This window comes from Acomys minous (genome assembly GCF_964271855.1).
Source record: "Acomys minous genome assembly, chromosome: 12".
Lineage (NCBI taxonomy): Eukaryota > Metazoa > Chordata > Mammalia > Rodentia > Muridae > Acomys > Acomys minous.
The window spans coordinates 36824657-36841089 of record NC_140493.1 but is presented as its reverse complement, the minus strand read 5'-3'; the positions used below and the strand labels follow the sequence as shown (position 1 = coordinate 36841089).

Below are 16433 nucleotides of genomic sequence, written 5' to 3'. Positions count from 1 at the left end.
TAGTGCTCTTTATGAAAGGCACACGGTCATCTAGAACCCAAAGGGAAATGTCTTCCATTGACCTCCTTAGGGAACAAAGTATGGAGCAAGTGACACAACAGAATCCAGCAAAGGTCAGCTTTATAATTTAATTTACAAATAGCTCATATGACTGTTATCCCATTGCAACATTGAAAAGCCAGATCACATCAACTGCCAACAGAAGTATAAATATTCTGACAAGTGCTAAAGCAAAAAATCTTTGGATAGACATGAAGCACAAATTTTTGCCTTTGGGGGAAATACATTGCAAAGAATAAATGCTAATTTTAAAAAAAGTTCTAGATTTCAAAGTTAGTGCCCTCTCACTGCTGCCCCCACCCTGCCTTTGGAAGGCACTGGGACTTGAGCCAAAGCCAAGGCAAGCAAAATTGACAAAAATATTGTAAATAATTGCTCTTATCTCACAGAACAAGAATCCATGTGGGTTTTTTTTTCTCTTTGGAAGCACAAAGGACATGCTTTGTATTTCATATAGCCTGTCCTTAAATTCCAGTAAATGCTTGAGTGAACTTGATTAAAAATTTAATCTCTGTCAGCTCAAATACAAATCTTCTCAAAAAGACAAAATCAAGTGTAAAGTTTTGTTTGGGGTGCACACGGGGAGCCCCCAATGAAGCCCATAGACTCTTCCTTTGGGTAGTACCATGAGATTAGGCTTAACAGAAAATCCTTGTGTGTACATGAACTTCACCCCAAAGGGAAATGAGGAAGACCATGAACGTCCATCTTCTCTTTACTGTGGCTTGTTACTAAAAGCACAAGGAGCTTTTGTCTCACTGTGTTGTGCTGTGTTTTGTTTGAAGGGACAATTTGGCAATCCTCACATAGGAATCTATGGGAGGAAAGGCACTTTTTAAAAAATTTTTATTAATTTATTCTTGTTACATCTCAATGGTTATCCCATCCCTTGTATCCTCCCATTCTTCCTTCCCTCCCATTTTCCCCTTACTCCCTTCCCCTGTTACTGTTCCTGAGGGGGATTACCTCCCCCCTGTATATTCTCAAAGGATATCAAGTCTCTTCTTGGTAACCTGCTGTCCTTCCTCTGAGTGCCACCAGGTCTCCCCCTCCAGGGGACATGGTCAAATATGAGGCACCAGAGTACGTGTGAAAGTCATACTCCACTCTCCACTCAACTGTGGAGAATGTTCTGACCATTGTCTAGATCTGGGTAGGGGTTTGAAGTTTACGGCCTGTATTGTCCTTGGCTGGTGCCTTAGTTTGAGCGGGACCCCTGTGCCCAAAGAAAGGCACTTCTTTATGTTACACCATAATCTATCTTCTCATTTGATGAATAGTTTTTTATTTCGCATAACTTCTCTCTCCCTCCCTCCCTCTCTCTCTCTCTCTCTCTCTCTCTCTCTCTCTCTCTCTCTCTCCCCTCCATCCCTCCCTCCTTCCCTCTTGTTCTCTCCTCTCCCTTTACACACACCTCTCTTGCCTTCTCTCTCTTTTACTCTCCCCTTTCTCAACTCACTTGCAATATTGCTGTTTTGACAAGTGACAATTTTCGATAAAGATTTATGTCTAGTGAGATAGTTTCACTAATTACTTCTAACACTGTTTTTAATACAGTGACGCAGTCAGAGACATCTTGTACATGTCAATGCCCAGGACCATGCCCACCCCCCCGCCCGCCCCTGCCATCCCATCCCCGTTCCTTACCTATGGAACTCCCGCTGAAGAGAGATTAAACTATCAATCAGCCACACTCCCCTGGCTAAGAAGTGCAAGGGTGTCTGAAGCAGGTTTCCCACCCGATCCCACCCCAAGGCCCCCAAGGAATCCAAATGAGTCCAGTAATCCAAGGAAGGACAGTAGTGTTTTCATCTCAGCGATGGGCCTACGTGAGGCATCCCTCGACTTCAGCAGTTCTGTCTTTTCCAAGCTCGAGAGTATAACTTCTGTCTTGATTAAATGAGCTACTATGTTATCTACTAGCAAATACACTTTAAATTGGCCAAGGAAAAACAATATTTTTTTTGCACTCAAATATCTCTTCTGGCCAGGCACAGTGACACACTTAGGACAGCCAAGGCTACACAGAGAAACCCTGTCAAGAAAAAAAAAATCTCTTCTGGTAGAGATGCTGCTGCTGAGGTCATAATGAGTAGTTTTCCCTTTAAGTCACAGTTTAGAGGCAGGCATGGTGGCACATGGTGGCATTCTCAGCTCTTGGGAAGCTAAGTTGGAGAATTCTGGGTTCTAGGCCAGTCTGGGCCACATATCAAGAACCTGCCTCAAAAGCATAGTTTATGATGCTAAAGTGACGAGATAACTTAGGATTCTTATTCCTTTCAAAAAAACTTAAAAGATTAGAGAAATATTTTCACTGTTTTTCTAAAGTAGATGAAAAAAACTTTAGGCTTTTTTTTAATGTCATGTACTGTTTTCAGTTAAATGAATTGCCCATTGCTATTGTTTTATGTATAGGGGGAACTATATTTTGTGGGTCATTTAATTGTGGAACATACTATGTTTATGTTTAATATACTATGTTATAATCCCACGATCTGTTATAAAGATGATGAACACAACAATAAAATAAATATTTTTTACAGAGTAAATTCACTTTATTTTTCTTGTATAAAAACCCCTATGTGGCAGCCGCAGCTGAAGCCTGGGTCCTTTGTGGGTGTAGAAGGCCAGACAGTAGATATGTTTGGCTTTGAAGAGCCCTAGTCTCTCTCACAACTACTATCCTTTGCCACTGTAGCATAAAAGCAGCCACACACAATACGTAAACAAATGTGCATGTAATAAAAGTTTACCCAGATAAGGGGCCAGACTGGGCCCACGGATGGTAGTTTGTCAACTACGGGTTTATAAGAAAGTGTTTTAAACAGTGTAGATCTTGCTAACACAAAAAGCAAATCTCACAAACTCCTTTATTCCAAAAGGCCAGAATAAAGTCACTTATGGTGACAACTTCTATTAGATCCTTAACAATCTTAAACTGTGCTCAGTTTAAAAAAAAAAAGACCATAATTAAGAACCAAGTTTAAAGAAATATATTATATATCCTAGATATGGCAGCATACAACTTTAATTCCAGCACTCAGGAGACAGAGAAGGCAGAACTCTGTAAATTCTGGGCCAGGAAGGTTTACACAGAGCATTCCAGGCCAGCCAGGCCTACACAGGGAGACTAGGGCTCAAAGAAAAGAAAAAGTATTATAGATTCCATGGGAAATAAGACAGGAGTTGGACACACAAGCGCATGCGCGCACCATTGCTGTTTATTAGCTGATCTGGCAACATACAGATCTGAATCTCACAGATTAAACTCTGATAGCCTTTTCAACAGACTCTCTTTACTCAACTCCTAAATGGCTATGACCAGTTTCTGGTGACATGGTAACCCTGTGAGGGGTGTGCTCCATTGCTTCATTGGAAACAGTTGATAAAATGAATAAAAGCTAATGGATTTCCTGCTTGGACCCACAGTTGTCCCAACAAAAGATTATGAGGATGAAGACCCAAAGGCCAGAAATCCCAGATTGTTTGGTGGGTTTTTTTTTCAATTACCTTGCCCCCGGACAACGGTGCAGAAATAAGCAACCGCCAAAAAAGCCAGAATCAGCCAGTACCGCATCTTGCACTGAAAGATCTTCATTTTGTTTTCTGCCTTTTACATGAGGTGCAACAGCTGCCTGGAAACAGAGAGAGGGTGGAAAATAAGCAAATGTTGTCATCCAGGAGACGCATGAGGGTTGTTGTGGCTTAGAGTTGTCAGGAAGCAATTACATCTCCAAATGGCTTTCTCATCACCAAATACAAACTGATGGGAAAAGCTCTTTCCCTTTCGAAAATTCTATATTGTAGATAAGTATTTGAAATATTTGAGAGAGCTGGGTATGGTCACACATACTTTTAATTCCAGGACGCAGGAGGCAAAGGCAGGCAGATCTCTATAGGTTTGAGAACAGCCTGGTCTACACAGTGAGTTCCAAACCAGAGAGGACTACAGAGTGAGACCCTGTCTCAAGTGAACGAGGAGACGTTAAGACTGTAACCAGCAGAGGTGATGCATACAAGCAGGTCGTGTCATCCAGAAAGAACATACTGACGGAGAAGATGGCAACATGCACAACACCTACACAGGCTCAAGCCAGTTGAAGTCCCAGTGCTGAAGGGGTCAGTGGACACAGGAACCCGTTACCAAGAAGCTATCTGTAATTGAAACCCGCTGACAAAGAAAAAGTTTTCTTCAATGGAGTTTCAGGGCAGGTTCTACACCCAGGAGAGTTGTCTCACACACACACAAAAGTCCTCAAACTGATATTTTTGTAGACTTTTTCTGCGTCATATTGCCTTGGGTATTTTTTTTTTGTCTTGTCAGTTTTTGCTTGTTTATTTTGATTTTTGGTTTTGTGGAGGTGAGTGTGTGTGTGTGTGTGTGTGTGTGTGTGTGTGTGTGTGTGTGTGTGTGTGTGCGTGCGTGCGTGCGTGTATGTGTGTGTGTGTATGTGTGTGTGTGTTCTGTTGTTTTGGTTTTGGTTTTGTCTGTCTTTGTAAAGAGAAAGTAAGAGGAAAAGAATATAAATCTGAGTGGGTAGGGAGGTGGGGAGAATCTGGAGGAACTAGGGAAGGGAAAACATGATTGAAATATGTTTTTAAATTTTTTCCACAAAACAAAAGGTTTCTATAAAAAAAAAAAAGAAGAAGAAGAAGATATAGGAGCATTCTAATGGGTTGAGATGTTCAGGCCATACTGTGAGTCTCTTCTGTTAAAAAAAAAAATCTTATGTACATTGCGTAGTCTACCTGAAACAATCTTTGCAAACCACACATCCCTCCCATATCTGTAACAGTAAGGGAAACCCTCTGCTGCCACCTTACATTACCTACAAACCACAAATGAGTAGTTCTACCTTTATATTGGTGATCAAAGAGAACTTGCTAATATGAAATCACTGCTCAATTTTCCCCTCATGGGTTGAATAATCTCCAATCCTTTGATCTTTTCTCACAGCTCCTTTTGTTTCTAATCTATATGAATTTGAAACTCTTCCAAATATCCTTCTCTTAAAGTTAGTGAAAGATGAGGTACAAAAATAGAGTGAGAAGGAATGGAGAGAACCAAATAAGGCAGGAAAAAGACAGGGTAGAAAGCTAGAGGAAAGGAATAAAGGAGCTATACGTGGCATTACTATAAAAGGCCGATTTATTGGCCATAACCCTATTTTCAATCATTACACTGGAGAAATGCTTAGCTTTTCCCTTAAAGATTAAGGAGATATTTGTGAAGCTCTTGTAAGGCATTCACAATTCCTCTAAATAACCCCTCACCCAAGCTCCTCTAAGTATTCATAATTAAACTCATGGGTTAAATATTCACAAGACATGAAAGTAGAAGGAGACTAATTGAGTAGAAGAAGGAGATTGGTTGGGGTGTAGAAGGAATAAAGGGGGGAGTGATAGGGATGCAGATGTGGTGGGGAAAGCTACAGTTATGAAATAGGTAAAATGTCCTAACAAAATCAGCCATATATAATTTAAATATTCTTTAGAAAGCTATAAGAAAGTATCTCAAAAGCTTTCTTCTACTAAGGCATCTTCATTCACCTATTCACTTGTTCATTTATTCATTTATTACCCAAAATTATTCCACAAGTCTAAGGCAACTTTACAATATAGAGAATAAGATACATATAAATACGGTATATAAGATAGACTTGCCAAGTGTAATTCCATTTTAATTTCAGATAAAGAGTAAATAATTGTTTTATTTAAGCATGATCTGTGAAATATTTTTGACATATTGAGGGGAACACTGAAGGTGTAGGCAGGGAAACGAACCACGAAGAGGTGAGAATGAAAACTTGATTCAGGTTGACTTTGTCAACCTTGGTCAAACTTCAGGGAGCCCACTGCTAGGCACTTTATTTCTAGGCTATATGAACACAATATAATTTAGAAAAAGCGTTTCCTGTTGTAATATAATCCTGGAACCCAAGGAAGCATAATTACATCAAGTCTCACCTCAGGGCAAATGCCGTTACTTCCAAGAAGATGGGTTCTTGAGTCAGGCTACCTGTATTAGCATGAGGGCCTAGGGAAGGAACTGGCCTGGTCTTGATCATAAAAATAGTGTTGAGGTCACTTGAGCTATTAGCCACCACTGGTCCTGGTTGTGGAAGCTTGGGGAGCTCCTGCATATAATGGTCATTTATTTATATTACTAGCCACCTCTGGTCCACATTGTAAGAGCTTAATACACCCTGGCCCAAGAGATAACACAGATCACTAGGCTGTTATTATATTACTTCCAACATCCAGCTTTCTAGATCGAATATCAGGTTATACGTCTATTTGTTTGAAAGGACAATCCTGACTGGTTAACATTCCTGGTTTCCCTGGAGATCTGTGGGCTCGAGGACCTTCACGCTCCCCACAACACATAATACCCCAAATAGCATTCATTATTTATCTAAAATTAAGTTTTACCTGGGTTCCCTGTATTTTACTAGAAAGCCAAAGACAGGGAAAAAAATTGACTTAAAAAAATTAAACAGTAAACTGAGCATAGAAGGTTGATATCTTATCTTGTTTAATCAGTGAAGGTATCAGTGACTTTGGCTCCACTTTAATGAATAAATGATTAAAGAAGCAGGCTATGTTTTGCAGTTCAGTGTATAATTACATTAATTTTTATAGCACATTTCTCTGAAGTGCATAGGTTTCCTGATACTAAAGACTGGGTAGATTTTACCCACATGTGTCACTGCATTGTATTCATCAGAACATGCAGCTTTCTGTATGTGAAAAATATTCTAACTACTCTATCTACACAACTCCACTTGACTCATAGGAACTTCCTTAGCCCTTATGGCAGCCTTTAGAGTAGCCGTGATTGGAACACTGAGCGCAAGAGAGTATTTAAGCTGCCTGCTTGCTCTCATCTAGCTGTCTCCTGCTCTGTGTAGTTCAGGACCTCTGCCTAGAGAATGGTGATGCCCACAACAGACAAGTTATTCTGACATCAATTAACAGTCAAGTCTATACCCATCAGATGGGCCTGATCTAGACAGTCCCTCAAGTGAGACTCTCTGCTTAGGTAATTCTAGGTTGTAAGCACAGGATCCCAACCCTAACCAAGAAGCTATCCACAACAGGTACCATTGGCAAAGAAAAATCATGGAATCTCTCCCAGTATGTTGCCTACACTTTTAGGGGAGGCCCCAAGTCCAAGAGTAGTTGGCCAACATAAAACAAGCTCACTGGTATTTTTGTGGACTTTTTGACTCATTTTGCTTTGGGCATTTTTTTTTCTTATTGGTCTTTTGAGTGTGTGTGTGTGTGTGTGTGTGTTAGTTAGTTTTGTGTAATGGTTGTGCATGTATTTCTTGTAGGTTTGTTTATTTGTTTGTTTGTGTTTAAGGAGATTAAAATAACATAACCTTTGGTGAGTAGGGAAATAAAAATGATCTGGGAGGAAAACATGGTCAAAATGTATTGTAGGAAAAAATTTATCACTAAAAAGTAAATCATAAGAATAAGTATTTTAAGAATAAAAAATAAAATAAAAATAGCCATCACAGATCCCAAAAACAGTGTTTTTACTTGTTCTTCCAGGGCTCAGGAAGCTGGAAAGATGAGATCAAATCAGGAGACTCTGGGACAATCTGAGAGTTTACCTCCCCACAAAATGACCAAGTTGTTACAGAGATTTCCTAACAAATCTCACCTCAACTGAAAATGGAGAAGCATTTTCAATGAACTCTCATTTCTGAAAGCTGTACAGAGGCATGTTAGGGATGTTTTATTTGCATTCCTATGCATTTTTGAAGGGTAAAAGGAGGTAAAACACTTAATTTGGCTCGTGTGAATGAGTCATGTTCTGGATGGTGTCTTGAAATAAAACCTTCTAAAAAGAAAAAAAAAAAAAAAAAAGAAAGAAAACCTAAGGATATAAATTATTTGCTCTTCTTCTTTTAGTGAAGTATAAACATTTATTGCTGATAATAAATGTTCTTTTTTAATACATTAGATGGGGTCATAATTTATTTGTCAGTATTTGAAAACTTTAGGTTATTTCCAATGTTCTCAAGCATAAATAAACATTGCAATAAACATCTTTACTGATTCTGAAGTAGTCTAGCTAAATTTAAATAAATGTAACTGTTAGGTAAAAGAAGATGTAAGTTTGGTTTGGTTTGGTTTGGTTTGGTTTGGTTTGGTTTGGTTTGGTTTGGTTTGGTTTGAGACAGAGGAGTCTCAATAGGTCACTTTGAACTCAAAATCACCCTGCTTCAGCCTCTCAAGTGGTGGGATTACAGATGTGTGCACCCACAACCCACGAAAATACAGGTTTTCCAGCTAATTACACAACATGGTATGGCCAGTTACACTGATTCCCACTCTCACCAGCATCTTACAAAGTATCATGCTGATCACTTCTGCCATCACAGGGGTAGTTTATAATTTTACTCGATAGTTAAATGTAGTTATGAAAGCCTCGTTTTAACTTGATTATGCATATACAATATGTGCATATATCTATGTTAATCAAAACATCGGACAGAATAACTTAGAGAAAGGAATTGTTTATTCCTGCTCATTTTCAGAGGTGTCAGTCAACCATGACAGGGAGAGGACGGCAAATCAGAGCAGCTTGATCATGGTACCAAAGACCTAGGGAGAAGAATCCCGGAAAGGCGAGGGGAAAGGGGCAGCACCTAAGCACACCCCAGCAACTCACTTCCTCTAACCAAGCAGGAAGATTCTCCCAGCAATCTATTCAAATCTTAAATGTTCCAGTGTTTGAAACCACTGAATGACTCAGAGTCCTCGTGATCAAATTATGTCTGGAAAATACTCACAGACACACCCACAGATTGTTTCCTGGGCTTGTGGCAATGCAGTTAAGATTAACATCTGACTATCATAAGCCCAAAGAGGCTCAGGGGTTTAGAGCACTTTATTTATCTTGTACAGGACCTGGGTTCAATCCCACACCCACATCATGGATCACACACATCTGTGAGTGACTCCAGTCTCGTGGCTTTGGGTACCCTCTTCTGAACATGACACACATGTATACACACGGGCAAAATACTCATACCATAAAATGAAATAAATAAATCTTAAAAATGTTTAAAGCTTGACTATCACTTTAATGTAATGCCTGGTAGCTTTTGGCTGCCTAATACTTTAAACAAAATCCATGTCTTATCTACTTTTTTTCTGAATTATGAGGAATCTTTACATCCTATTTATTTTAACTCATTTTACTTGTACCGTCCTTCTAGTTTATTTTTTATCTTTCAGGTTTTTAATATATTTTATTAATTTATTCATACTACATCTCAATTGTTATCCCATCCCTTGTATCCTCCCATTATCTTTCAGTTTTATTCACTGGTTGTAGTGTTAGGCGGTTTCTTTGTTCAAGTAAATAATCTGACTAAATGATTCCCATCATAGTATTCCATGTCATAGGGAAGATGGCCTATCTTAACCCAAATGTTATTTCTAGTTATCTAAACTCTTTAATCCCAGATGAGAATGGACTCTTTTCCATACTGTGATGCCTAATGGGCTATTTGTTTCTTGGTTTGGTTTGGTTTTTCCAAACAGGGTTTCTCTGGGTAGCCTTAACTGTCCTTGACGCACTTGATAGCCCAGGATGGCCTGGGACTCACAGAAATCTGCCTGCCTCTGCCTCCTGAGTGCTGAGATTACAGGCGTGCGCCACCACACCACAAATAGCTTAAGGGGCTATTTGTAACACAGAAATACATTGCTTTATAATGGTACAACAGTCTAGACTACTACCACCTTTATGTCTTTTCAGTCTTGTTTCTTGTGCTAAATACACATATAACTAATCCTTCTTTATTTTTTTATATTGCGTGGACTAAGTTTTTGTTTTACTAGAAAAAAACTTATAAATTTCACCTTAAGTATATTGCTGGTAGTCTGGCTGAGGGATAGTTTGTTTTCATGAGTTTTCTTTTTAAGTCCTAAGGCAGGAGTAGTGACTCAGAAAAGGGGGGCCCCACTTCCAATCCATCCCAGCTCACCACGTTGCAATATGACTGAGCGTGTTCTTTTCCTGTGTTGCCTGGCAAGGCACACCCACCAGGGGAAAGTGATCAAAAATCTAGAAACAGTTGCTGAGACTCACAACCAAACATTGGGCAAACTTATGAAAAAGGTGGGGCGGAGGGGGGGGACAAAAAGGACCTGGAGGGGACAGGCGCTCCACAAGAAGACCAACAGAGCCAACTAAGCAGGGCCCAGAGGGGCCTGTGGAGTCTGAAGCATCACCCAAGGCCCATGCATGGACTGGAACTAGGCCCCCTAGACAGAGGTAGGCAATGGGCAGCTCAGGTTTCATGTGGGTCCTCTAGTAAGGCGAGTGGGGACTGTCTCTGACATGAACTCTGTTGCCAGCTTTTGATTACCCTAGCCAGTCTTGAGTGTCATTTATCTTCAAATGAAGAGCATGAGTTTCAGTTTTTTTTAATCTATACTTTTTTAATTTCTTTTTTCTAAAGACTCTCACTATGAAATCCAGGCTGACCTTGATTCTCTTTCCTCAACCTCCCATACCCTAGTAATACAGAGGTGAGCCGCCTTGCCAGGTTTATATAAATTTCTCTAGTATCTCTCCTCTGAGGTCTTTGATAATGGAATGTCTGGAGAAAATCCCTGGGGTGGCAGGAATATACAGAGTTACCCTTTTTATCTCCTAGTTTACAAAGCTTGGCAAGAGATTCTGGCACATGAGTGATTAATAGAACACACATTGCATAGTCAGTCTCAAATGCCTTAAGTTGCTCTCATGATGCTTCTTCCAGGCCTGAATGTTCTTCTGAAAGATGCTAGCTCATCTGTTTTGGAACAGATCTAATCTAGCAAGGCACATGAGAACCAGGCTTTAGGCAAGAAGCAGGGAGGAAAGATAATTTTTCATCAATTCTGGAAAAAATGTCATTACGTGAGAGATTAGGTCCCAGGGAGTCCTCTCTAGGTCTATAAATGCCATAGGTGGGAAAGAGATCAGTGTAGCCATCAGGTAGCGAACATAGACTCTAAAGACCCATGACCTACTTAGAGGAGCTTCCTAATATTGGACTCGTGCCTCTTCGTGGGAAGACTGGGGACATAGCCTCATTAATGGCAGCCACAAATGGCCTCAAAGCTCAGCTGAGTTTTGCTGGATGAAGAATGCTAGGGTCACTTGGATCTGAGTCTGGAATCAGTCTAGAGATTTCCTTCCCATTTTAGAGCCATAGATTTCATCTTGCTTTTCTGGCTTCTTCCAGACCTTTCAGGGTCATTCTCCTTTGTGATCTATTCCAGAACCTTACAAATGAATGCCTTCTCATCAGGGGACTGAAAATAAAGGAGGAGACATCCCGATTGCAACACAGTCTTGGGAGAGCTTTAGAGTGGAGCTCCTACAGTTCCAGGAGACAGGCTGTGATACTAATATTGGGGCCTTTGCCCCCATTGACAATGCCACTGGCAGAGGCAGCTCCTTCTTGCACACTTCTCACAGTGAATGAAGACTTTGATGATCACATAAAGGGAATCATTACATCCCAGGGGCCCTCTGTGCTCCTGAAGCAGAGCCTCGTGCTGCTAACATAGCTTCTCTTCAGGTTGTGCAATACATGAAAGGGAATCCAGGAGATTGTCTCAGCTTGCACCTCCACTTGGGAGCTAGCCCTCTGCTTCTAATTGCTTTATCCAAATTCCCAGAACAGTGACTTAGCATCCAAGATTGTGAAGGCTAAACCTTCAGGTCCCTGTAGGCAATGACTCATCTCAAGGATCCTAAGGTTCTGTCCATCTGCGTGAGCCTTCTGCACAGAGAGGAGAGTTCTGGTGCCAGAATTTAGTCCTGGACTGAATTTGTGCTGCCCATCGGTGCACTGGCTTACCACAAAACCTTCAACAGCTGCCAATCAGGCGCTCCCAGTCCAAAGTGTCCTCAGAGGAGCTTCCTTGCAGACTCACTTGTCTTCGCTGCACTAGCTTAGCATCATTTGAACACTAAGTCCTATTTGTGCTGCTCAATTTCTAAGCTATGATAATAATCAAGGTTGGCTTAGAATTTTCTTAAGTAATTTTGGTGTCCAGATAATTCTGGGTTCATAAGAAAAACTAGAAAGTGTCCTAACATCACTTTGTCCTGTCCAATGACCCTGGTTTCCTTCTTGATGCTGATTCATGCAGAACTTCCTACCTTTTCTCTTGTTTTAGATCTACTTAAAATTTTCACCTCTTTGCTCTGGTTTGGATATCTCCTCATAATTTTTTTCTTCATATATGGGTTTTCACCTTTTCTAGAGCATATTGCTTTATCTCAGCTTCAACTATTTCTTTTTCACTTAGAAGAATAAAACCAGTATGTTTCCAACCAAAAAAAAAATAGATAAGCTGAGGACGTGTCCAATTTGCAGTTTTTGAGAACAAGGTTCTGCGAAATTGTCAAGTTTATTGCTTCGCTCTCCATTTTATTTCTGCATTTATCATTAATAGTTGCCTTCTGTTTTAACTTTTGGTTGACAGTAAGATGTTCTTTTTACTGTTCATTTATTGTTTTGTATAGTCCTTCATTAAAACAATGTTATTCTTTCTTTGCCACTGAGCCACATAAGCTTCCATTTCCTTTCTAACACAAAAGCCACTTCAGTGAATGCAGTAAGACATAAATCTCCCTTGGTGTGGTGGTGGAAGCCTTCAGTCCCAGCACTGGGGAAGGAAAGGTTCAAGACTGTATGTTCAAGGCTCACCTCTGCTTCAGAGCAGGTTTGATGCTCATCTGAGCTATGTGAGTCTCCGTCTTCAAAATTAATAATAAACCACAACTCTATAAACTATCAAAATAACAGAACTCACCCACGTTTCCACCTCAGTGCTCTGGTTTTATGTCATAATCATAACGGTGTGTCTAGGATAATATATAACTATTCTCCTTGTGCAGTTCATTCATAAGAAATTGGAAAAGAGGCAGAATGTTCAGTGGTGTTATCTACCTAGCATTTGACCTTGACTTAGTCTATTTCATGATGGAAAACTAATCAAAAGGGACTGGGCAGCCCTTATGAGCAAGAACTTGAGAAGATTCCAGTTTAATATATCTATCAATCAGCTAATCATCTGTGGACCTGCCCATCACAACTCACAGAAAAATAGCTGCAAAATGTCCTTCTCAAGCAAAGTGTTCATTCTGAAAATTCCTTCCCCAAACATGGCAACCCTAGGTTTCAAGTCAACCAGGCCAGGAAACTGACCGCATTTGTCTCATAGACTCTGTAATGCCAGGTTCTGTGCATCAGATCCTGTGAGTCTATGGTAGGAAAGGAAGACAATGTCCATTTTCCAGACATCTCAGGGCAAGAGCCTTTGGTCTTTTTAGCAATGTATTGCAGTTCCTGTGTCCCAGTGTTGCATGGCAATAACTAACATGTGGCATCGGAAGTGTGTACATTTCAGATACCTTAGCTAATTAAGTACCTATATCCCTCTTAGCAGTTTGAGGGTGTAAGACTTTGTTTATAAGAAGGGAAATACAGCTTGCGTGCAGAGCCTATCTTTAAATTCTTTTTCTTGTTTATTTTAAATTAGGATGAGCAATAGCATATTGGGAGAAGTAGAATCTTAATTTTCCCAAGCTTTTCTGCCAAGTCACCAAACTTTTGGACGGAGAAGTAGAGAAAGAAAAGTCTCAATTTCTATTTATGTGCCATGAGATATTTTTAAATTTACCAAAAAGAAAAAAAAATGTCAAAGCCTCATTTGTTGAAACTTTGCCCAAGAGTCAGAATAAACAAGTAACTCTGCTTTGATTTTTTTTTTCCCTTCTCCTTCTTCTTCTTAAAACATCGTGTCAAAATGGCTACTTAATTCTGCAATCAGAAGGTAGAAATCAGCTTTGGGGAGAGTTGATAATGCAGAGTGTGAGTGAGGTCAAAGCATGGCCATGACCTTACAAACATTACATGGCCTCAAGCCATCCCTACCAGTGACAGTTCAGCCGGCTTCTAGTTTGTGTATTTGTTTTATCAAATCTTATTTGTGCAGTTGGGTTCAATAAAGAGCAAAGGCCTAAGTGAAGCCATTAGCCAGTGCTTCCAGGCACTCAAAGAATTCTCAGCTTAGCGCATAGCCGGTTTTATCAAAGTCCTTCAAATTTTTACTCAACAGTTATTGCCAAGACTTACACATATACACAACCAAATCTGGAAGAGTATTCCCACCAATTATTGTTTGATTTACAAAATAAACCTATGAACTTACACAGAAGTGTTCTTAGCCGCCTGTTGCACACAGATGCTGGTGACCCAGGCTCTGAGAAAGACAGTTATTTATGGTACAGGAGTTATCATTCTGATATTTTTTGAGAGCCCTACAATATAACCAAAGTGGATTCCTTGGTGCTAAAGAAGATACAAAACCTCATATCATGTGTTTCCCTGAGGGAACTCACAGTTCTATTAAAAAAGCAAAATTACCACTCGGGAGGCAGAGGCAAGGGGATTTCCACTGGTTTGAGGTCAGCCTGGTCTACAGAGAGAATCCAGGACAACCTGGGCTACACAGAGAAACCCTGTCTCAAAAACCTTCCCTCCACCCCACCCCCTAAAAAGCAAAATTGCAAGCTAAATGCAAAGCTAAATGAAGTATGACACGGGACGCAATGGTAGCAGAAGACAGTAGCGTGTCAGCCGTTCTCTATTTCCTTATCAATAGTGTATGTAAGATATTGTCTGTCTCTGTGAAGGTTGTGATAGGGTGGCATTTTATTCATCTATAAAGAAAAATGAAATCATGACATTTGTAGGAAAATAGATGAGACTGTTAAGCAAGGCATCTTAGGCCCAGAAAGACAAATACTCCATAATTACATGCAATGACTAGAATTTAATTTTCATATGTTTGTGTTGAGGATAAAATATTGATAAAACTCACAAAACTGGAGAGGGGACTATGAAATGGGAAAAGATGTCTTAAGAAGGGTAGATAGGAGAAAAAGAAGGTAATATAATATGTGTGACAGGAAGGCAGAAAGAGGGTGCTGGAGAAGAGGGGGACCAGCAGGACTACAGGGGTGTGGGGGGAGGGGAAGCTACAAAAAAAAAGTATGAAAATGCCATGCTGGAAAATATTACCTTATACACTAATTTTTTTAAAAAATAATTTTTAAAGAAAGATGATCACCATAATGCAAAGATAGGGCTCAGAGATCTCTAACTTTGACCCCTGAGCAACAGGTTAATGGAAAGGAAACGGAAATGGTGATAAGCAGTCACTTTGCTACCTTGGCAGTTGCTGAAGGAGGGAAGAGAAGAACAAAGAGCCTTCTATCTCCCTCACATTAAGGGTGTGAGACAGACTTGGCAGAAAGGTTTAAGCTGAAGATCCAGATAATTACAAAGGCAGCCATTGCTCCCTTGTGTGAACTACTTTAGAGAGTTCTCAACACATTCCTATCCAATTTTATCACTCTCCCGATAGAACTCTACACAGGTTAAAAGGATCAGCTTTCTGATGATGTGCGCCTCCTCATCTGAGAGCCATTCACAGGCTTAAGGAAAAAAAAAGGCTTTAAGTTGTCATGGACAAGTTTGTGCAAAGAACCATTGAAGGAATGGAGATATTTGAACATGTTTTAAGCACAGGAGAACTAGGAATAAGAGGCATACAACCCATGTTTTCATATATTATATTTAAAGAGCCTTCCTGCAAAAGATGAAGCTGGATTGTTTGGGGCATCTTCTAAAAAGAGAAAGTTTGAACTGATGCAAATTCAAAGTCCAACAATGAGAGTAGTTTACTTTCCTCTGGTAGAAGGTTGGAGTCAATCTTCTAGCCCACAATCTCAGTGAATTTTACCTGTACGAAATGTTTCTGACTTGAGGGGAATGTGATAAAATGGTACGTAAGATGTCCTCCTCAATGCTACCTTTACAATATCATTTGTTCTTGGGTTTTTGTTTGGTTTTTGTCAGCGTTCTTTTGTTGTTTATTTGTTATTGTTTTGCTGGGGCTGTGTTGTTGTTGTTGTTGTTTATTTAAGACAGGGACCCCAAGCTAAAGAAATGGCTTCTTGAGAAAAGCAGTTGGCAAGTGTAAGAACCAGAGTTCTAGCACTCATATAAGGGCTAAGAGAGTATGACCATTATTCCCATCTTGTGGAGAAGAAGAGACAATGGAAGCCCAAAGTGAAGCTAAATAGCTCAAGTAGCCAAACCAACAAGATCTTGTTCAAGTGAGAGATCCTAGTTCAAAATGCAAAGTACAGGATGGTCAAGAAAAATGCCTGAAGCCAACCTTAGACCAATACACACACACACACACACACACACACACACACACACACACACACACACGCACATTGGCTTCCTAGAATGAGTTTGGTAATGTTCCAT

At 40.0% G+C, this 16433-nt stretch overlaps 1 protein-coding gene across 3 annotated transcripts in view; it reads right to left on the bottom strand.

Moving 5' to 3' along the window:
* Positions 1-16433, bottom strand: part of COL14A1 (collagen type XIV alpha 1 chain) — a 197165-nt gene that overhangs the window by 166876 nt on the left and 13856 nt on the right. For all 3 annotated transcript variants that reach the window (XM_084747900.1, XM_084747901.1, XM_084747902.1), the window contains exon 2: positions 3571-3695. In XM_084747900.1, the coding sequence (XP_084604026.1) occupies positions 3571-3658 (88 nt within the window). In that variant the 5' untranslated portion in view covers positions 3659-3695. The remainder of the gene's footprint in view (positions 1-3570; positions 3696-16433) is intronic.